The sequence below is a fragment of the Talaromyces rugulosus genome, chromosome IV, assembly GCF_013368755.1.
Source record: "Talaromyces rugulosus chromosome IV, complete sequence".
Taxonomy (NCBI): Eukaryota; Fungi; Ascomycota; class Eurotiomycetes; order Eurotiales; family Trichocomaceae; genus Talaromyces; species Talaromyces rugulosus.
In genome coordinates this window covers 2,413,245-2,434,053 of record NC_049564.1, presented here as the reverse complement: position 1 = coordinate 2,434,053, position 20,809 = coordinate 2,413,245, and the positions used below count along the sequence as shown (strand labels likewise).

Below are 20,809 nucleotides of genomic sequence, written 5' to 3'. Positions count from 1 at the left end.
TACTAGATGAGATTTTCCGCATCCGGGAGGCAGAAAATACCTTTAAGGAAACAAATATCAGTATAGAATAGCTTCACCCTAGATCAAATATCATTAATGCTAATCCAACCAAGGTCAGGAGTTTCCCATCCTATATCGATTAAGACGGGATAAGCAAACAGTCCCGCTACCAGGTACTCCTGGGAAATTCGAGGCAGAACTAAAAAAGGTTATGGAGATGTATAGCTCAAAGGACATCCGACATTGGCTAAGTTGCTAACAGGGAGTAGCTGGGATGACCGCAATTAGGCTAGTCGATTAGGGCTTGACGGGCGATCGTATCGAGATTTGGCCAATCATTTGGGACATATTCAGCTAAGTTTCGTTTCAGATCATGTTTCAGATTATGATTGCATTCCAGCCGGTGCAAATATCTTGGGCACCTCCTCCATGTTCCGACTCAATGATAACTTCCCACAAATTTTCCTGCCCATGATGCCTCCTAACAACGAAAAGAAACAACTCCAGCAGAGCTGGCAGAAGCGGACTGCAACCCTTTACAACAAACTCATGGAACTCCATGAGATATTCGGAGCCGATATATATGCATGCATACTGAAAGATGGAAAATATTTTACCTTAAACTCTACTGAAGGATCTTCATTCCCCCCTCCCGACTCAACACTGGTAATATCTTCCACATTATTTCTGTATTCATACTGACTGTTGCAGGGCCCTTGTGTTGGAGTAAGCAAGACTGCGTGTTTCAAGCTAAGAAAGAATCCTAGCCAGAAATCTACTCAACATATTCAAAAAACTGTTGCGGTCGCACCTCCAGTTTGGCACTACAAAGTTAATCCCTCACAAAAAAGAAGAAAGGAGTTGACTCCACCAAACTGGAAAGATATCAGGGCCTCGACAACCATTTTGGCGGATGATTGTGAGAAGAATTGATTGAAGAGTAATGGTTAAAGTGTAGTTAAAGTGTGTTGTTATGATTAAAATGTAATTAAAGTGTGATTAAAGTGTGATTAACGTGTGATTAAAGTGTGATTAAAGTGTGATTAAAGTGTGATTAAAGTGTGATTAAAGTATGAGTAAAGTGGGATTAACGTGGGATTAAAGTAGGATTAAAGTGGGATTAAAATGAAATTAAAATGTGGTTAAAGTATATTCAAGTGTGATTAAAGTACAATTAAAATAGAGTAAAATATTATTAAAGTGTTATTAAAGTGAGATCCTTGGTTCCGTGGAAAATCCGGCTTTGTGACCCCCCAGGTTTGTGTCTCGAACCTATTTCAAGACGCAAAACTGGCATACGAGGAGAAGAATTAACAAAATAATGGACAATCGACTGACCCTATTCCCTGGCGGGCACGATGGGTCAACTGAACCTAGTATTCGTGTACCGCTGAAGAGAAAAAACGAAGAGCATGAGAGTAAACAGCCGCATCCAGCGTTACGGAGCCCAAACCACCTTCCAGTTACGCTAAAGAGAGGTGTGCCGTGGGGCAAGTATCAACGCTTTGTCGAAGAAGATCAGGCCGGGCGTGCTATCGCAGCCAGGGATAAAGATACAATTGTGGCCGTGAAGGAGCATAAGGTAACAGATAAAGACAGTCTAAAGGCTCTGAAACCTACGAAACATATCCAGTTGGTTAACCTTCTGGACGTATATATGGATCATGACATCGTATTCCTAATCTATGAGGACATGGATGCCAGTCATGTATCACTTGGAGACATCGAAGGTGGTATGTCAGGTTCGTTGAAGGAGAATGAAATTGCAGCCATTGCTGAGCAGGTAAGACACCCTTTCCGATCAGAAGAAGTCAATCTTGACCGCATCTCAGGTTGTCCGTGGCTTAGAATATATTCATGAAACCCTTCAAATTTCACATGGAAACATTGACCATGAGAACTTATTGGTTTCTGGTACTGGGCATGTCAAAATAGGTACGCGATCTTGTTGTTTCACGGTATTTGCTGACTTGCCCTAGCAAACATTGCGAACGGCATGTTCCAGTCGGACTCTGGGCGCCAACAGCAAGATTTGAGATCATTTGGGCTTGTTTTGCGTGAACTGATGGAATTGGGTTCAGGGTGGACAGAAGATACTAGAAACTTTCAAGATGGGCTAGATCACCTTAGGGCTACGTCCCTTGTGACCCATGACTTTATCCGAAAATCAACCGGCCCAGCGTCTCTCATTCCTCATGTCAGGATCACGGTGAAAACTAAATTCAAAACTTTGCGGGTCCTCATGTAGGATTTTAATTGGAGTTCATTTCCACACTGTTACTGGTATCCGGTAGTGTAGAATCCAGATTTCCGGAAAATTGGAGAATCGACAAACAATAGAGTTCAATAACAACCATTTAAACAGCCAAATAGCCCCCTTCCCTCTTCAGCCATTCAATATCCCAGGCCCAACATGACTTCACCCAAAATATCTGATCAAAAATACTCGCTCTCTGCAAGCCCAGACAGGGAAAGTGCTATATCCCGAAACGCCGTGAGAATGATGGACGAGTTGAACCGGAAAATAGAAGACAGCGGTTACAAGGCCTACCTAGGAAAATCGGGCACTAGTGGCCCATCCACGGCTCCTGTTGATGAGTATTTCGACGATGATAGCTTCACGAGCGAAGAGGAAGCTTCGATGAGTAATGAAATGTCGAAGGAGTACTCTGAATCCGACAGCTCCACGGATGTCTCAGAGAGAAAACGAATTCCCAACGAACTTTTACGACGTCAAAAAAAAGCCAATATGCGTTACAACGCCCTAACACCCCATATCCAGAAATTATTTCGTGACCCAGAAAACACGATGGTGGAAGCTACTTTGAAAAAGGAGGGTATCGACGTCAACTTCCTCCAAAACCTCGCAGATGTGTGTCGTAAGTCCAAGAGCACGCCTATGAAAACGGTGCACAGAAAAATCCAACTCAAAGGCTATCCACGGGAATGGGCAAGTGATATGATTCGGATCTGTGTAGTCACTGAGGATACGTTACTTGTGGACATCTCCAATCAAGTCATGGATATTGAGGACTGTGTGGGGAAACTACAACGTTCATTGGAAAAGATTTTTGAGTACCGGAGCAGTCAGGAATGATACTTTCAATTATGTACGTAGTCAAAGCTACCAAGTTCCTAGGATCCGTTTATCCGGATCCAGCAATCACCACATCCTAAAGCTATATAAAGACAATCTTCCCGGATATAATATTTCTTGACTAAACCAAAATGTCTAAACTTGGCGATTCATTTAAAACCTTTTTCCGAGGATGTGCAAAAATCAAACTGAGCAGTCTTACGTATGATCAGTTTGCCCCTTTTGCAAGGCAACTGGACCCCTTGAACGTCTCTCGTCTGGTTAAAGACTTTAAAGAGCACGGGTGCTTCCCTCTGGACCCAGAAAACCGTGTCTCTGCTCTCATATCGGAAAATAATTTTAAATCAGCGCTCCAATTATCCAATTTGGCCTCTCTACATGAACGACAAGAACCGCCATGGCTCGAGCTTCCGGAAGGCGCCAAGGTGGAATTGCTCACGGGATATCACAGAATCGTGGCGGCGTCTAAGATCGTCGAGGCTGAAGAAGAAGAAGAAGAAGAAGCGCCAGCTGGTGACTCAAGTATGGGCTTATATTCCGGTGAGAAATGGTGGGTGGTCAATCTATACAGCAAAGGTATGGCTACAATTCCGTCTTGAGGTCCATCTAACCAATAAAAGATCTCCCTGGGCCGCACATTTCGGCCATCCGCGAGGAAGATGTCAATTCTGTGCCATTCAGTGACGGGGAGATTTTTCGAAATCTCCGCCGGTACGAGTTGAGCGGCAATCATGAAGGCGTAGAGAGATGGAAGGCGCGACTAAGGGCTCGGAATGGCGACGAAGCCTATTCTCGGGTGTACAGAGTGAGGCCACTGGCGGATGCATTTGACCAGCTTCTGCCTTTCACTGGGCTATGGCCAGGCAAAAAATGTGGTATACAATTTGGCAACTTGTACAGGATTGCGTACATGGCATGCCCTGAAGTCAGTCCGCGGTTAGCCTTGGGCGAAGTTTTCTTTTTCTAACAGGAAAAACTAGGAATTGGCAAATTATCTTCGTTCGATGGCTCGTATTTGGCAGTCTATTCTCCCTCGACCAGAGCTTCAACAACTTCTAGACGGAGAAACAGTTAGAGAGCTGCAAGGCTTATGGCCCTCCTATTCAACTCGGGACAGGATGAAAATCGAGGCCAAAATGACCAAATGTGCTTTATTCACCGCTATCACGGATGATGGAGACCGCGATGGTATATTGGCCTCTTTGAAGTCGGTCCGCGGTAGGATTCCATCGTTTCATCTTTTCCAGCAGGACGGCCGGTACCTCTACGAATGTGTCAAGGTTCTGCAGCTCCTACTCGATGGGAACAAACAGGGAACACTAAGACAAAACTTCCGACGGATATTCAACGGCACTGATCGAATCCCGTGTGAGATAAATGAGGACACTATCGGTTTCTTTCCGTGCCAGTCAGGTGGCTGGAAGGTTGCGTTGTGCCAGTTATACTTGTACGCGATGAGAAACCTACCGTCGTTGACCGGGACCCCTCCGAAACTGGATGATCGGCACACTTCTCCGGAAACACCGCTAGTCAGGAGCACTGCTAGCCTCCACCGCCTCGCGTATCTTGCCTCTACACTGGGCTTTCAGAATAATACCATTCATCGCTTACGCGGCCATTGCTCAAGTAGCTACGCCACCGCTACTGGTATGGATCCTCCGCGGTTGAAACTCACAACGAGCGATTTCGGCGACTATGCGTTGAATCGAAGATGTGGGCGTCCTTTCAGTAATGCGTACGATAACGACAGACGTTACCTCTTCTTTCCCATCATCTTTGAGGAATACACAGTGCGCCCGAAGGCAAATGTTACTTCGATGGCCATACACCGTGACATCTGCCTTGGGTTCTTTGGTGATGTTAAGGAGTTGACTCTGCAACTTCATATAGACCGGCCAAACAGTGACACTCCGTCACAGGCAGTCGAGATTACCGAACACTTAGTGTCTAGACAAGCCTCTAGTGAATATTCAAGAGACATCGATACTCCCGGTCAACCGACTATTATTACTCAGAATGACTACGAGCTTGCTCCTGGTTTTGAATTAAACGCCCTGTCTATGGAGACATTCCATAAACTGGAGCCAATGGATGAAAATACGATGCAGTCCACGATGGCAACGTTCCAGGCCAGCAGACGGAAGCCGATTGTCTTGTTCGATCTTTCAAATCGAAGTTATGCTAAATTTTCCCTATCATCAGAGGGTCTTCAAGCTCTTGAAGAGGCTGTGATAAATCGATCGCAGAATCCATGCTGCTTTTTTACATTCCCCGATGGCCAACAATGTGTAACTTGGCGTCGTGGTAAAGCCGTCGAAGCTGCAAAGGAGACAAGGCTTCTCGTGGTAACGGACAAAGAAAGAGTTTACCGACATAGCTTTACGGAACTGTTACAAACAACGCTAGTTAGACATGCGGTTCTTGAGTAAGTCAGGGTGGGAACTGTCGCCAAATACAAAAGGTCTTGCCGATATGTAATCAAAGTTCCTTTTCTACCTGCCTGCGGCTTGCTGGCTAATCGGCCATCCTATTAAACAAATCATCAACAAGAAAGACTAGATCAAGTGCTCTTTTCTATGTCAAGGGATCTCCAGATGCAGCCAACTAGTGTGAGGGCTCATGTGCGATAGAAGTTCATGAAATTCTACTATGTACTGGATGATTTTATTATTTCTACAGTAACAATATTACTCTCTATATGCCCTCCCACGCAAACTTGTCTCAGAACATTCCATGGATGTGGCAATCAGCTGTGGGATGGGGTGCTGTCCCTGACCATAGACATATTCCAATTCTGTTGCTACTGGTATTGGTCGTTTTATGTAAATTTATGGAAGGTTGGCACCCAACCTACTGTGCTCTGTGGCTTTAACATGTAAATTAATACAGGCATAAAGTATTTATTATTAGTTTACTATCTAAAATCAATGTTTGGAAGTGCATCAGCTGTGTCTATCATTGATATTGATGTTTGATATATAAACACATAGCACACAATGGTCTGTTAATTATAAAGAGTGCCGCAATGTGCCGCAATAAACGGAGCCATTACCAAGGTACGATATTTGATGGATGGACATTTTGTTGGTACTAAAGAAGTTGTTAATCAGTGGCCTCTTTATGCATTGGACGGTAATTCCGAGGATTTAGTCCTCATGGTTCGTCAGAATTCCGAGGAAGAAATCCAAGGGTTGAGCCTTGGTATAATTGCGCCTATTATCGGACTGGAACGAGTGGAACTCTGTCTTGCTGCTTTGCGCGAAGAGGCAAGACACGCACATATATACTGGCAGGCGTAAGTGGAAGGCCAAATATGCTCATACAATATTAGCCAACAGTCTTGGACTACAGTGTGACTGTTTATGGACAAAAGCCAAGGGGAAATGCCTAGGAATGAGCGTTGGCCTGAAATGGCGGAATTGTACTATTTGTAACCTTTATTAATTTATTCTAGCAGTTTGTACTATTAATAATGTCACTGTCATTAATCCAAGGGTTGGGCTTGAAGATATGTTTTAGAAGAGCATCCAGGAAGAATACATAGGGACTGAGAATAGTGAATTATAAGACTGTTAGTAATATGTTTCTACTGGAGCGATATTAGTAATGAATAAAGACGATAGTGACCACAATAGAAGATTAATCGAAAGAAATACTATCTCACATCATTCAACTGAACTATTTCATTCAAAAAGCGTCTGATGGTCAGATTTAAATTTCGTGAGGATTTGATAGAACTGGCTGGAAGAACAATTCTCTAAAAGCGCAATCAGCTCCTTCTTAGAAGAACTGGAGTCATACACCACTCCCTGAGATTGTAGACGTGATCTGAGATCTGGCATGGATAGGCTGCCAATATCGGTCATAAAAAGCGAGGAACTGGCAAGAACCTCTGCAGTCTCCAGTCGGGATATTACAGAGTCACAATAACGAATAACGTTCCCCAGTGCTTCATAGATTGAATCGTGGATGTCCTCATTGCAGATACTCGGGTAGGTTTCCTGCATTTTGAGAACCTCTAGACTGTAACCAAGAAATGCTGCCGTCCAAAAGTGACCTCCAACTGCAAGACAGTCTTCAGGTGTAAACACAGCGTGAGGACAGCCGGGAGGCATTATTCTTGCGTCGTTAGCAATGATTTCGTAGTGAAATAACTCTGAAAGTCTTACAGAACATCACCAACGCATAGTTCTACCTTGACCCAGCCTCCTCGATAATATTCTGGGTATTGAGAACCAGTCTCAGCTAACAAACGAAGTGTCCCTATTCCGAGACAACGTGGAAAATACCAAATCTTTCGTCCCTTCAAGATTTTAATCCATGTGAGTTGGCCGCCATTGTCCACATGGATTGATGAAACAGCGTTTCTTGTAGAAAGTAGAAAAAATTCACTGGACTTGTCCAGTTTCCAGTTGGATCCAACCTTGCCCGCTTCCTCAAAGTTGTGGGTAGAAATTTTCGTGCGGATATCGTGGTTACTAACTAACCATGGGCAGTACAAGACACCGAATCGGTTTTCAATGTCGAGAAAATTGAGGGAGCGTGATTCAGGATTTGACGGAAAACACTGAAGCGCCTTTTCAACAGTTGTGGGATAAGTCCTCCGAGAAGGATCTGTAATAGAACAATCGTAAACATGTAGATTTTTATTGCCCTTCTCTGAAAGTTGCTTTAATAAATCTTTGATATCAGGACAATCGCTTGATCCGTCCGCTCGATAAAGAATTGGCTTTTCGAACCGTTCTTGTAGGCGGGCGCCCAATCTATCTTTATCTCCTGTCGAGACAGTTATAATGTCGTCTGTCGTGGGGTCCAAGAGTCTGTGAAGAATTTCAAGTTTAGAAAAGGATTCTAAGCCGGCAGCAATTTTTTGCGGATAAGTGGAGTGTTTTTCAAGCGTTTGCATGAATTCATGTATTTCTTTGACCCCTGGATTGTTAAAAGTAGGGAAATCGATATCGTAAGGTCCCGGTTCAGATTTGATTTCATGATTTAATCTTCTGCGAGATTCCTTTGAGTGTTTTACACTCTTGGGACGGCGTTTCTCTGCCATTGATTGTCCGAAAGAGTATGGGATCGGTATGTTGGTAGAAGAGTGTTGTCCAGTGCTGGTAATGTTTCCCCGCGCTGGTAATGTTTCCCTCCGACGGTAATGTTTCCCAGCGCTAGGAACCCGACACTGTAACGCTGCCCGACAGTAGCAACACCGCTCGGAACCATGACTGGAACGATGACTAAGCGCCAAGAGTTGGCCAACTACCGTTAAGCTTCATGTTTGGAACATGCAGAATACACGCGACCACTGCAACATGCCCCAAACACTGCCACTCCTTCGAGGCAAGGAGATCACATACTTAGATGCTAAGGAGAAAGAAGAGAATATTCTTCATCAGCTGGGTTACCATGCAGAACAAACCCGATTCTTCGCTCATCTTCGCGACCGACAGGACTGGATAAGGGCCACTGTTGCTCACCATCTTGGTTTATCATCTGCTGCATGCCACGTCGCTGAAGAAGAAAACTGGCTCCATGGCAGCTTTAACGTTTGTATTCCAGTAATCATCGATGATTGGAATAAGAAACGCGTTCTTATTCGCTTTCCTTTACCGTACCGCATTGGTGAAGCTTTTAGACCCGGCAATGGGGACGAGAAGATTCGATGCGAAGCAGGATCCTATGCATGGCTGCAAAAACATTGTCCAGATGTACCAATTCCAAGCTTATATGGCTTTGCCCTGTCTACTGGTGAAACTGTATGAGATACATCCGACATTTGCTTATCCAAACTAATTATGGCTAGTTTACCAGACTTGAGAACCTACCAACCATCTCTCGATGCTTTGAGCTTCTCCGTCGACAGGTCCTGTCCTGGTTACGGTTCCCAATCCCTTCGAGCTACGTTCGCCGACCGGCAAATATCACCTTGGACAAAGTTACCAGTGCTGGCTACCTGTTGATTGAGTTTATTGAAGAAACGCAAGGGACAATGCTTTCCAATACATGGTTTCATAGACAAGATGATGCCAGATTGCGGGAAAACATTTTCCGTAGTCTCTCTCGGATTTTCCTAAGCATGAGTCGGATCGCTTTGCCTAGAGTTGGCTCCTTTATTATCGATAATAATGGTCTCTTACAGTTGGTGAATCGACCTTTATTGGCAGAGATGCAGGTATTGGAAAATGAAAATATTCCAACAGATATATCTCGGGACAGTATCTATTCCGCTACTGACTCCTATATTATTGATTTGCTTTCAGTTCACGACAACCGTTTGAAATATCAACCTAACGCTATTAATGACCTTGGAGATCTTGTCTATCAATTGTCTGCTTTAAGTGCAATGCGAACCATCTTTCCATCATTTTTTCAGCGGGGTTTTCGACATGGACCATTCAGTTTTACTCTGACAGACCTGCATCAGAGTAATATATTTGTGGACGCAGAATGGAATATAACCTGTCTTGTTGATTTAGAATGGGCATGCTCTCTACCAATTGAAATGCTTAACCCTCCATATTGGCTTACGAATAAGGGTGTGGACCAGCTGGTTTCGACAGAGTACAATGCCGTTCGAATAGAACTCATGGGAATCCTTGCAGAAGAAGAGAGGAAACTAAGAAAAAAGTCAAGACTGCCCTATTCACTCTCGGAAGTGATGAATCAAACCTGGGAAACAGGAACATTCTGGTACACACTTGCTCTATCTACTCCTTCTGGACTGTTCAGCATTTTCCACAAACAAATTCGTCATTTATTCTGTCCAGACTATGGTGAGGAGTTTAATTTGATAATGCCTTTTTTTTGGGCAAAGAATGTAGGAGATTTTGCTGCTCTGAAGACTTCTGATAAGACAAAATACGATGAGGATCTTCGACAAGCCTTTGAGGATGGTTAAGATCAAACAGGCGCTACTGAGCTGGTCTATCTGAATTTCCTTGATTTTGGCCTCCCCTCCCTTGGATTGCATTTCTTGCAGCTGCGCCTATAGCGCCCATACCCCTTTCAATCTGGTTCGCCTCCCTTTTGTCCTTTGCAGCTTTGCCCGAAGAGCTCAGGTGCTGAAGTGTTTTGACGTCCGCTTTCACTCCAACAATTGCCTCTTTCCCCTTGCTTTGTTCGGATGAGATCTTGTCTGCCATTTTTATTGAACAGTGTCTGAAAAAGCAGTTAGAAATTCGAGCTTAGATATAAAAACGTTTTTCTTGGGGAGCGGTAAGTGTTTTGGGTAGAAATGACTTAAGTGATGAAGCTGCGATTCTATATTATAGTGAAGACAAAAACATACGAATAACCTGAGACAGTGCCTTGATAACGAAGTTCCACAGGTAGAGGAATGGCTAGAGCTTGTGTCAGCTATTTAATCTAAACCAAATCTTCTCTCTTATACTCGAGATGACATACGTCACGCTTTGCTAGATAATACTGTAATATACCCTTGGGCTTTGGGTAGACGGGGGGCAAAATCAAGAGTAAGCTGTTGATATTGTTTATCTCTGCTAGGCTAATTACTGGCACCTGTCGGTGTTAACATTGCGGCGGGTAGTCACCTGTACTTTTATTATTTTAATTCCTCCAGTTCTGCATGCGAGCGGAGAAGGCAAGGGAAAAACCTGCTTCAGAATCGGTTTTAATTCGATGCAGGGGCGCCTTCTACGTAGTTCCCCTGCAAAAACCAATGGCCGTCGGCTGCGGTCGATTTTTGCCTGGAGTTTATTTTGCGGCTTTGTCTGCAGGATTATTTCCTGTGCATTTTAAATAATTTCGTCCGTCTCTTAAAATCTAAAATTAATAACAAGCCTCTTTAGAAACTGAATATTTGAAATCATCCCTGAGGCGCTTTGTAAGGCTCGTAGATTTGCTGCCCGATTTTGTCTTTTATGGTGGGGTTAAATTAGCCCCGCACAAAGTCATCCAAGTTTGAGTGTTTTTTGCATTCTATCTCTCACCAAGCTACTAAAAATCAAAAAGACGGAATGAGTCGTCGGACGATCTTGGTCTCTTGAATCATCGTTTATTTTCGCTGCTCTCTATCGAGAAATCGATATTCCTCTAATGCTTGAGTTGGAGGTAAGATCAATATCTGTATCCTCTTGGGGCTGCTTTTAACATGAAAACCGAAGGCCGAACAAACCCCAAACGGAGACTACCAGTTCTACGAATATGAAAGATTCAAAGCTGTTAATTACGACAGATATATGTCGTGGAAATCTGGGCAGGGCCGGATAGCTGTCGGGGTGACAAAGCTTGAGGTACAGAAGACGGAGATGGAAAAAGAAAATGAGATTCTTCCTGCGAACCATTTTGTGGCTGTCACAAACACAACTTTCAAACTGGTGCGGAAGAACTAAACGCAATAAGTGTTCATTAAGTACATGCCTATGTCAAAAGAAATTGTCACAAATAAGCTACAATGGCTGTCATGGATAGCATGAACCGCCACAACACCGTTGCGTTGTACTTTTATCATTTTGCTTGTTATCACGGCTGCAAATAGAAAGGCACCAAGAACTGTTTTCAAATCATCAATCGATCGGTCTTTCACTTCGAGAATGGTTTGGCCGGCCGGCAGGCTCATCCATATTTCCAATATCCAGTCCCCAGTTTTCTCCCCAGGAGAGTGAATACGCACAGCATTAGAGGCAGCCATTGTTTTCACCACATCATCGTGAATGAAATCACCGAAAATGTCCTTTGTTATCGCAGTGACCAGTAAAGGAGGGAAATTTGCATACTCAGCGGGTAGTATATCTGAATTATTCTGAAAAGGATTCACTCTCGCTCCTTGTTGGACCGGTACAGGATTGACCTGCATTTGCGGCACAGAATCATCAAGAACGCTATGGAGAGATTGGGATGGAAATTCAGATCTCTCCACTGGGGGGCTCTCAAGTATATCTGAGGAGTTTTCCTCCACCGCCCGGTAATTGCGCTCATGTTCACTGCCCTCATTCGCATTCTGCTTCATTGACTGAAAGCTGCTTAGGCATGTCAACACCCATCTCGAGGTCCATGATTCTCTTTTTTTCAATGCTGAGATATCTTTGCTTGCAAGGAAAAGAGCACCTTCTTCAAGAAATGAGTATGATATTCGTAAAGGTGAAAATGACCGTACCAAATACAGCTATCGTTCGCTGTTCAGAATGCAAGGCTTTGCAGTATTTTTGCCAGTCAGAGAATAGTTTAGAGTTATCATAGTTCTTGCAGACAACCGAGATTAAGTGGTGAACATCAAAATCCTTCAAATGAGAAACCTTCGCATGGAATGCCAGAGGTAGCAGCTGAGAAATTGGAACATCTTTGTAAATTGTATCCCGATGCTTAGCGAGGAACGAACAGGTTGGTTCAAAGTGTTTTCGCCGTTCAAGAAGTTCATGTGATACTAAATACCCTCTTTCTGATTCCATTTCGAAAATTTGATATAGAATGATGGGAAAGGGAAAAATCCGGCAGCAGCAAATTCGGGAAGCGGGGAAAGAAACGGAGAAATCCGGCAGCAGCAAATTTGGGAAGCGGGGAAAAAAACGGAGAAATCCGGCAGCAGCAAATTCGGGAAGCGGGGAAAGAAGCGGAAAAGTCCGGCAGCAGCAAATTCGGGAAGCGGGGAAAGAAGCGGAAAAGTCCGGCAGCAGCAAATTCGGGAAGCGGGGAAAGAAACGGAGAAATCGGAAAGGTGCAGAAATGGAGAACTAGCTGGCAGTAAAATACAGCTCTACGTCGTTTTGATACGGCGTAATCAACCGTCGTAATAGAGTTTACTGAAGATCAGTAACCGCTTCCCTTGCAAATGCTAGAGCTGTGGCAAGTGCTCTCAAAAATAGCTTACTCGCTGGATTGATTAGCCTGCTGTTTTCTAAAGCAATGCGAATTACGATCAAGCTAAAATGGTTGCTTCAGAAGCCCAGCATTAATCACTCCAGGCTTAGGCTTTGAAAATTAGCAAGACGAGAGTCCACATCAGCATATAGCTCGGTATGCATGGACCGATCGAATCAACTCAGGGACGATAAATGCGCCTACAAGTAGTATGCTTTCACTAGCGCTCATTACCGAAATGGGCAATATGAAGCTCTAGGAGTATGTCTATAAAGCTGTCAGCCTTGTCCTAGGTTCACCGCACTTTGGCACAGACCAAGCCAAGTTGGCCGGTTTCGAGATTCTAAAACATCATTTTCACAATACTGCCATGTTTAGTTGGTTTTTGTGCGGCAATACACGCCGAAAATTGGGAGCCTTGTCTTCCTTGAATGACAGGCCGCCTTTAATGAGCCACCCTGTTCGTACTCCAGGTTGAATAAACCTAGGATCATGCGTATCTGCTAATTTATCATTGCACACAGGAGGGTACTATCTCTTCACCGCCAACCCCAGAAACTGAGGCAGACACCTTAGGTGCCAATGTTATTTTCGCTACGTATGAAGGTGGCACTGTACTGTTCTGGCTTCCTACTCGTCGAATAAATTATAGCGAGCCGATATTGGATGTTCATACAAGAGCCATTGTGTGGCTTGACCATTACGACCTTGAAGGGCATGGAAGCGTTCCCGAATCTGCCAGTGAATCGATTTGGGTGTTTTTTTCGTACAACGTTTGGAAGGTCTGGGTTGAAATACCGTATTTGAAAGCGAGACGTCGACTACCCCAGCTTCCTTCTATTCCAGGTTAGCCTAACTCATTCCGCGTGTCTTCATAATAAACGATGCACATTGTCGGTCGAGTCAATACTTTTAAGCAGTCTTAGTTCATCCTCTGCATTGTTAGTCGTATAGCTCAGTCCAGGATAGATTACTACCAGGACCGAAAAGCTCTTACTCGGTTAGGACTGCTCTTGCAAAGTCGATCAGTTATTCTAGACCCTGTGATAGACTGAAAGAGCTTAGATTGCTTGCAGGAATCAGTCTAACTTATATTTAGTGGTGGTCCGTGTAATTGCAGTTTGGGCTAGGTGTATCTAATTTTTAGCCAATAAATCAATTAACCCGGATGTCATATGGCAGTGATGAACTGGCAAGGCTGTGCTGCTCATGTGTGGGGTTGGCTGTCATTACCGGATCAGACTCGTGAGATGCCGAGCAGATACTATGCTCAGGACAAGATAAAGTCCAGTGCATCAGCATGTTATTTATCCTACTTTATGAACACATTACAACATACTTACACATATTGTGATCACAATTCCAAGTAAGTTTACTTTGTTGATGTCCATTATCGTGTCAAAACTGACTATTTCTCTAGATTCGCTCCACAATGGACAAGGAACCAAGATCAGGTCGACTTAAAATCCCCAAGGAGACCAGAGCCGTTTCGCGGGATGATCCTAATGTGGAACTCTTGGATGGTGACTTTTCCGATAGCGATCCTCGCAAGATGAGCCCCCGGCGGAACGATAAATCTACTGAACGCATAGTCGAGGAAACAAAAAAAAGCCTGGGGGTTGAAAAGAACGATGCTACACGGGTGTTGTCTGAGTTGAACAAAGTATCATCTAGGTATTGAATCATTCCATTTTGTCAGTGGTCTTTGTGAACATATCAGGCGAGATATATGTTAAACAATTGTAGTTGAGTAACAAAAGAACATGGTTATAGGTATTATATTAGGGATAGCACTATGTGTCACTGTGTAGCTGCCTTCATATATTTCTTAAGATACCGTAGCGATGGTTCCCATGCTGCTCTTTACAGCCCATGCAGGTAGCCCCTTCTAGACCTGCCATGCTAGAACAAGCCATACCTCAAATAACCGAATAATCGTCTCTTAACAAGCTTGGCTATCCGACAACCACCTATAGATGATGCTTTGCCTCATATAGCCGGAAACTTTGGGGCCACGCCCGTGTTTGGTTCACAGTACTTGGACAGCATTGCATCTCAAGTTCCGCCTTCTACTTCCTCTCCCATGAGCTTTCACTAGCATGTAATGCGATAGCTCAGGTGCTTTTTATTTCTTTAATTTGAAAAGGGCTTAATTATCTTAGAATTTTGATGTTATCTCCAAGATATGTAATTGTTGAATGTATTGGTATTATCATAAATATCTCAGGCTAAAGTAGGAAAGGCGCTTCAAGATGTAGAGAGGCCACCACAGATGTGTCGACCCTGCATCTAAAAAGAAGTATTGTGGGGCTAGCTGCAGCCCATATGCAGGTAGCCCCTTGTAGAACATGAAGCCCATGTGCAAGTTACTACGTTCAGCTGTGTTATACTAGTCATGCGAGGTGAAATTATGTGTTGGCTCCGCAATCTAGACCTATTATTACAGCAGCAGCTGTCATGATCACATTACGAACAGCAGTGGACTTGTGCCTGATTAAATCTCGTTTTCTTGGGCGAAAAGGTATGGGAGAGCCCCACCCAGTATAAAAAGGGGCAGTTTTCCCGTCCAGTTCTTCTCTGTTTACTCCATCTTACAACACAGGCTTTACTCTATAGCTGTTTCTTTCCTTATCTTTCTTCTCTTTCAATTCTTCGACTGAAATTTTCTTTATCAGCCAGGACAGTCACTGGAGTGTCCAGGTCAGAACACTATTCCTTATCGCCAGAAGAGTGACGTTGCCGGCTCTTCATGACTGAACAAGATATCGAGGCTCTACATCAGCAATTTTCCCTGCCATTATTTCTCACAGAGTCGCCTGAAGGGGCTATTTTACCATCAATAACAATTAGGTTAGTAAGGGAATCATTGCTGCGGAACCCAACACTAACAACTTCAAAAGTCACCTGAGAATTGACATCAAACGCTGTGGGATGCCGAATCGCGAGTGATTCTAGGAAGCCAAGTCATCAGTAAGTAATCATGCATTTGCAGGCAATTTCTAAAAGGACCAAACTGACGACCTATTTTTGCTAAGACGGAACTAGACACGAGCCTGCTAAGGCTTCCTGTGTTCCTTTCTTTGTCTTATTTTATATTTTATTTTTTACTGCTTTGCTAGCGAGGCTAGAAGAGTGGTCTAAAAATAAAAATAAAAAACCACAAAGCATCCTCAGCCCAGCAGAGCCCAATCTGGTGGAACAGCCCGCCCCAGCGGAATACCCAGCCCAGCGGAATACCCAGCCCAGCGGAATACCCAGCCCAGTGGAACAGCCTAGCCCAGCGGAATACCCAGCCCAGCGGAATACCCAGCCCAGCGGAATACCCAGCCCAGCGGAACATCCTAGCCCAGAGGAATACCCAGCCCAGCGGAATACCCAGCCCAGCGGAACATCCTAGCCCAGAGGAATACCCAGCCCAGCGGAATACCCAGCCCAGCGGAACAGCCTAGCCCAGTGGAATACCCAGCCCAGCGGAATACCCAGCCCAGTGGAACAGCCCAGCCCAGCGGAATACCCAGCCCAGCAGAACAGCCTAGCCCAGTGGAATACCCAGCCCAGCGGAATACCCAGCCCAGTGGAACAGCCTAGCCCAGCGGAATACCCAGCCCAGTGGAACAACCCAGCCAAGTGGAACAGCCCAGCCCAGCGGAACAGCCTAGCCCAGCGGAATACCCAGCCCAGTGGAACAGCCCAGCCCAGTGGAATACCCAGCCCAGTGGAACAGCCCAGCAGAAGCTCGTTCGCCAAAATGGATATCCCACGACAATTTAACGTTGAGGAAGCGCTCCCGACATCCCTGTCTCAATCCTTAGGGGAAAAAAAGCGGCATCCCTCTCCGAAGGATGATTGGAAGAGGCTCATAGCCAAAGCGATCGATGAAGTATCGGATACTACACCTATGAAAGTTACTCAAGAGAGCAGTGGTAAGATACCCAGATCTAAAAACAACTTATTTTCCTGAAGAATCCTAATAATAAGCAGCTGCGATCACTCCCATATACATTCCACCCTCACCTGCTATGGGAGGTATTGTACATCATCGTCCGATCCTGACTTTAGATACATCTGGAGCTTACGGAGAGTATCAAGCTCGTGAGGACGCAACAGAAATCGAAACCAGCCCAGAGCCTCACATTGAAAACTTTCCGTCGCCAAATACCCTTAGAAAGTACGGAGTTAGTCTAGAAAGGGTTCTGGAAATGTATAGATTGACTCGCCTCCTATATGTGCTAAATACCGCTGACAATGAACTAGCTGGGATAGTGTTGCCTCAAAGTACAAGCTGGTACGCTTGGCAAAAAGAGAGACCATCTTTCCTGTGATAGTTATGCGGAAACATATTGGTATGTACGAGGGTTTTTGTTTAGCAAAAGATGAATTCTCATCCCGCTCCAGACCGAATCTCTAAAGAATCTACTATCTACGTCGACATGGAGTTAGGAAGTTTGGGGATTGTAGGGGAGAGGTTGAAGAATGTGAAGACTGCCAAGTTCATGAAAACCAAGGCATCAGTAAGCAATATGGGGACTTGAAAGACACTAGATGTTAATCTTGAGGCAGATTAGTGAGATGGTTTTATTGCATTTTTTACCGGAGCTCGAGTGCAAGCGAGAGGAATGCATCATTGGCTATGACCATCTCTCTCTACTTAAAGATTACCTCAACGAGACCTATTCTTTCATTGTCAAGCCATTGATACAGAAGGGAGAGATCACATATGATCTCCTTGAGGCGCTGTTCAAACCGGGATGCTATGTATACTCAAGGTGTCCCATCTCTCAACAACCTCGATGCGTCGTTTTTGCCGCCGGCAAAAAGGCTATATGGGAAGGTACACCGTATTTCAAACTTGAATGCTACTTCCTTGACTATGACGGCTATGAGATTAGGAAAGAAGGATTGGAAATAGGCATCGCCAAGTTTAATGGACGCAAACTGATTACCACCCTCGAGGCATTCCCACTCCAGTATCATCCCCATCAGGATCATGCCGCCCGGATACTCATAAAGCGGGGTCGCAAGCTCAGCGAATTGATGCTAGGACACAGAGCCAACCCCCTGATACGATACTGCAGGGGAAACGCCTTCAGTATGGTGAATGGCAAAGTGCAGGCGGTGAATATCGACAGCTGTGTTGCAGTCGATGCTCGTTTATTTCGTGAAATGGAACCGGACCGCCGTCCAATTGTCGATGGGGTATCCTTGCAAAATCCTGAGATATTAGACGGAAAAAATGAATACCTCATACGTTGCCCGACCGTCTGTTGCTTCAGCTTTAATGATAAGATGTTCCGTAAGTCTACTCTTGCTATCCATGTGAACCAATACTCATCAAAATAGTGCAATGTGCCGTGGACGGTTTAGAAGATGTTCAGTGGGCCTTTAACCACTTCAAAGTTGCAAGAGACAAGAGACGGCGTCTTCTTTTAGAGACAATATCTCACCTGTGCGGCAATGGTGGAGAAGCCGTTGATTTTGTCCATGAGACGGGTCAAGGCCTCAATGCCATCTTCTTGTAAGTTAGTCCTTTCTAAAACAAAATCCCTTTCTAAAACATCATAGCGGCGTGCCGGGATTTAGCAAAACATTCCTGGTTGAAGCAACACCTGGGCGACCTCTTTACTCGGTAAGCGATGTCTACACAATGGGCGTTCTTTATACTGAACTATTAGGTCTCGGCCAGTGAGTTAGTGACAGATGGCGATCCTTCGCAACTGGATAGTACCCTCGATCGCATCTTTAGAGTTATGAAACAACTCAACGCAGTCCTTCTTATAACTCAAGCGGATGCTCTTACGGAAAAACGCTCGTACCAGGATGACTGCCTTGTAACCATCTTCCTTCGGAAACTTGAATACTACAAGGGGTCACTCTTCCTGGCAACCGACCGCGTAATCGAAATTGACCACGCTATAATGAGTCGAATACATTTGAAGATTGAATTTCCAGACCCTAATCCAAAAATGGCAGGCGGTCGGCTGATTACATAACATTTTTTGGAAAGCTACCGATTAGGTCTAGCGGGGACAGAATTTCTGCCCACGTGACGTCTATGGTCTGAGTTCCGAGACAACCACACAGAGAAGATTTGAGATCCTCATGAGTCTCCCATTTGCCAGCGCTGACGCTTTTGATGAATCTTATAATACCGAGGAATGGATGACGCTATCTTTGACCATTTGCCTCCCCCAGACAGTACTTTGTGGGCCAGTGCTGCAGAGCTACTAAAACAAATCCATGATCAACTCGAAACTGCGCAAGACTTCTATTCCACCGATCGAACATGTGAAATTCTGGCTGTCAATCAAATTCTTGTACACCCCCCAACAAAGAAATTAGTCGATAGATTTCAGCATGTCATAGGAGCCCTACTGTTAGCTATCAGATACCATGAACTATACCCACAATTCCACACGGCGGAAGAGCTATTCTGGCGTGCGTATAGACATGGCCATCGTGGAGAGGGTAGAATCTCAGAATACATCGAGAATCATTTCCAAACATATCCGGACAATGAGAAAAAACGAATTCGTCAGTACATTCTTCGTGGGCGGAAATACCATCTCGTTCACTTGGCTGTACCCGGGCTATGTCTTATTTTATCTATGACCCATAATATCCTCGACAATGTCAGTTACGACCTGATTCTGGTTGTGCTTAAAATGTTTATGGATAGAGACTTCCGAGATACTTGGGGTCTTCGCCAGCTGGTGGATATAGAAAGGAATTTCATTATGACAGGCCGAGGTTATTTGAGCTTTTGCAACATATCGTGGCACAGTTCCTATACAGAAATCCCAAGGCATCTCGACCCCGAACCACGATTGGATATGGATTCATATGAATTTGTGCAACTTAAGAACATCGGAGAGCCCCAGGAACACCTAGTCCAGGGTATAAAAAACTACCTTCACCGCTATGACTCGGAGCCGAATATCAGAACCGAGATACCCACGCGTATTTATCGAGGACGAGCAGGGAGCCACTTCGCTGGGGTTCTCGCCCAATTTTTTAAAAGGATCAATGTTTGTTTCCGAAGGCTTGTCAAGGAAAATGTAACTGACTTCATGCAGGATGTCCATATCTTCCAGACTTTCCTAAAAATAGCGCAGTCGGAAGGAACAACCACCGACCCTGTTGTTGCAGTCACCAACGACACACGTACCTCGCGGCTATACAGGATAGGCCCGGTAGGCCAAGACATAGGCAAGGCCATTACGCTTATTCTTCCACTGGACAAAAATCTAGACTCTGATGAGGGGTTCTTCTCCTATTATCCAGGGTCGGCCCGGTGGACACGGGAACAGTTTGAAGATATATTAGCAAGCAAGGATAGGAAATCAAAAGCATTGCATCTCCCTTTGAGAGATGGATTATTGTTGCCAGAGGGACTGGTGGTTGAGTATCCATCAGAGAAACCATGTTGTCATTATATTTCCAAAACATATATTGCAAAGGTACCCGCACTTGATGAGCTACTGTTGAGGTGGGAGGCCACACATATTATTCCCTGTACACGGTATATTTCTGGTGCTATGGTGATTGATGACTCTACAAGTTAATGTTTTGAATAGCTCAGTTCATTTTCTTTATGTTCTAAGGTGCAGTCAGAGGAGCCTTCTTGGATGGAAATACTACTCCCTATATCAACAGAAGTAACTACAAAGAAGTTATCACTCATGAATTAACACTGAAAGTGCTACTTTCTCTAAGACAAAGATTTATCTGCTATTACTGGGTTTTGAGTAGTCACTATCTAACAATAGCTTTTCTGGCACATTGATATTTGATTGAAACCATTTCCAACAAGATTAAGAAAATAGGAAGCTCCTGAGAATCCAAGCCTTGATGCGATTTGTTATACATTTTGGCAATGACCCGACAGTTTGGGATCAATCT

The 20,809-nt window shown here is 44.5% G+C and overlaps 8 protein-coding genes across 8 annotated transcripts; 6 read left to right on the top strand and 2 right to left on the bottom strand.

The window, feature by feature from the left end:
• Positions 1-1,321: 1,321 nt before the first annotated feature.
• TRUGW13939_07647 (uncharacterized protein) lies at positions 1,322-2,248 on the top strand (the record flags this gene model as incomplete). Its single annotated transcript, XM_035490785.1, has 3 exons — positions 1,322-1,783; positions 1,833-1,935; positions 1,980-2,248. The coding sequence occupies 3 exons, from the start codon at positions 1,322-1,324 to the stop codon at positions 2,246-2,248; spliced, it is 834 nt and encodes a 277-aa protein (XP_035346678.1).
• Positions 2,249-2,413: 165 nt separating this feature from the next.
• Positions 2,414-3,097, top strand: TRUGW13939_07646 (uncharacterized protein; the record flags this gene model as incomplete). Its single annotated transcript, XM_035490784.1, has 1 exon — positions 2,414-3,097. The coding sequence occupies one exon, from the start codon at positions 2,414-2,416 to the stop codon at positions 3,095-3,097; it is 684 nt and encodes a 227-aa protein (XP_035346677.1).
• Positions 3,098-3,228: 131 nt separating this feature from the next.
• Positions 3,229-5,526, top strand: TRUGW13939_07645 (uncharacterized protein; the record flags this gene model as incomplete). Its single annotated transcript, XM_035490783.1, has 3 exons — positions 3,229-3,673; positions 3,718-4,022; positions 4,078-5,526. The coding sequence occupies 3 exons, from the start codon at positions 3,229-3,231 to the stop codon at positions 5,524-5,526; spliced, it is 2,199 nt and encodes a 732-aa protein (XP_035346676.1).
• A 1,736-nt stretch (positions 5,527-7,262) lies between these two features.
• Positions 7,263-8,150, bottom strand: TRUGW13939_07644 (uncharacterized protein; the record flags this gene model as incomplete). Its single annotated transcript, XM_035490782.1, has 1 exon — positions 7,263-8,150. One exon carries the CDS (start codon positions 8,148-8,150, stop codon positions 7,263-7,265), a length of 888 nt encoding a protein of 295 aa, XP_035346675.1.
• A 256-nt stretch (positions 8,151-8,406) lies between these two features.
• TRUGW13939_07643 (uncharacterized protein) lies at positions 8,407-9,992 on the top strand (the record flags this gene model as incomplete). Its single annotated transcript, XM_035490781.1, has 2 exons — positions 8,407-8,850; positions 8,898-9,992. 2 exons carry the CDS (start codon positions 8,407-8,409, stop codon positions 9,990-9,992), a joined length of 1,539 nt encoding a protein of 512 aa, XP_035346674.1.
• Positions 9,993-10,005: 13 nt separating this feature from the next.
• Positions 10,006-10,236, bottom strand: TRUGW13939_07642 (uncharacterized protein; the record flags this gene model as incomplete). Its single annotated transcript, XM_035490780.1, has 1 exon — positions 10,006-10,236. The coding sequence occupies one exon, from the start codon at positions 10,234-10,236 to the stop codon at positions 10,006-10,008; it is 231 nt and encodes a 76-aa protein (XP_035346673.1).
• A 4,106-nt stretch (positions 10,237-14,342) lies between these two features.
• Positions 14,343-18,900, top strand: TRUGW13939_07641 (uncharacterized protein; the record flags this gene model as incomplete). The annotated part of the gene is made up of 9 exons (XM_035490779.1): positions 14,343-14,584; positions 16,313-16,833; positions 16,892-17,111; positions 17,165-17,253; positions 17,306-17,421; positions 17,471-18,203; positions 18,251-18,425; positions 18,473-18,536; positions 18,583-18,900. The coding sequence occupies 9 exons, from the start codon at positions 14,343-14,345 to the stop codon at positions 18,898-18,900; spliced, it is 2,478 nt and encodes an 825-aa protein (XP_035346672.1).
• Positions 18,901-19,065: 165 nt separating this feature from the next.
• On the top strand, positions 19,066-20,472 carry TRUGW13939_07640 (uncharacterized protein; the record flags this gene model as incomplete). Its single annotated transcript, XM_035490778.1, has 1 exon — positions 19,066-20,472. The coding sequence occupies one exon, from the start codon at positions 19,066-19,068 to the stop codon at positions 20,470-20,472; it is 1,407 nt and encodes a 468-aa protein (XP_035346671.1).
• Between the last annotated feature and the right edge of the window lie 337 nt (positions 20,473-20,809).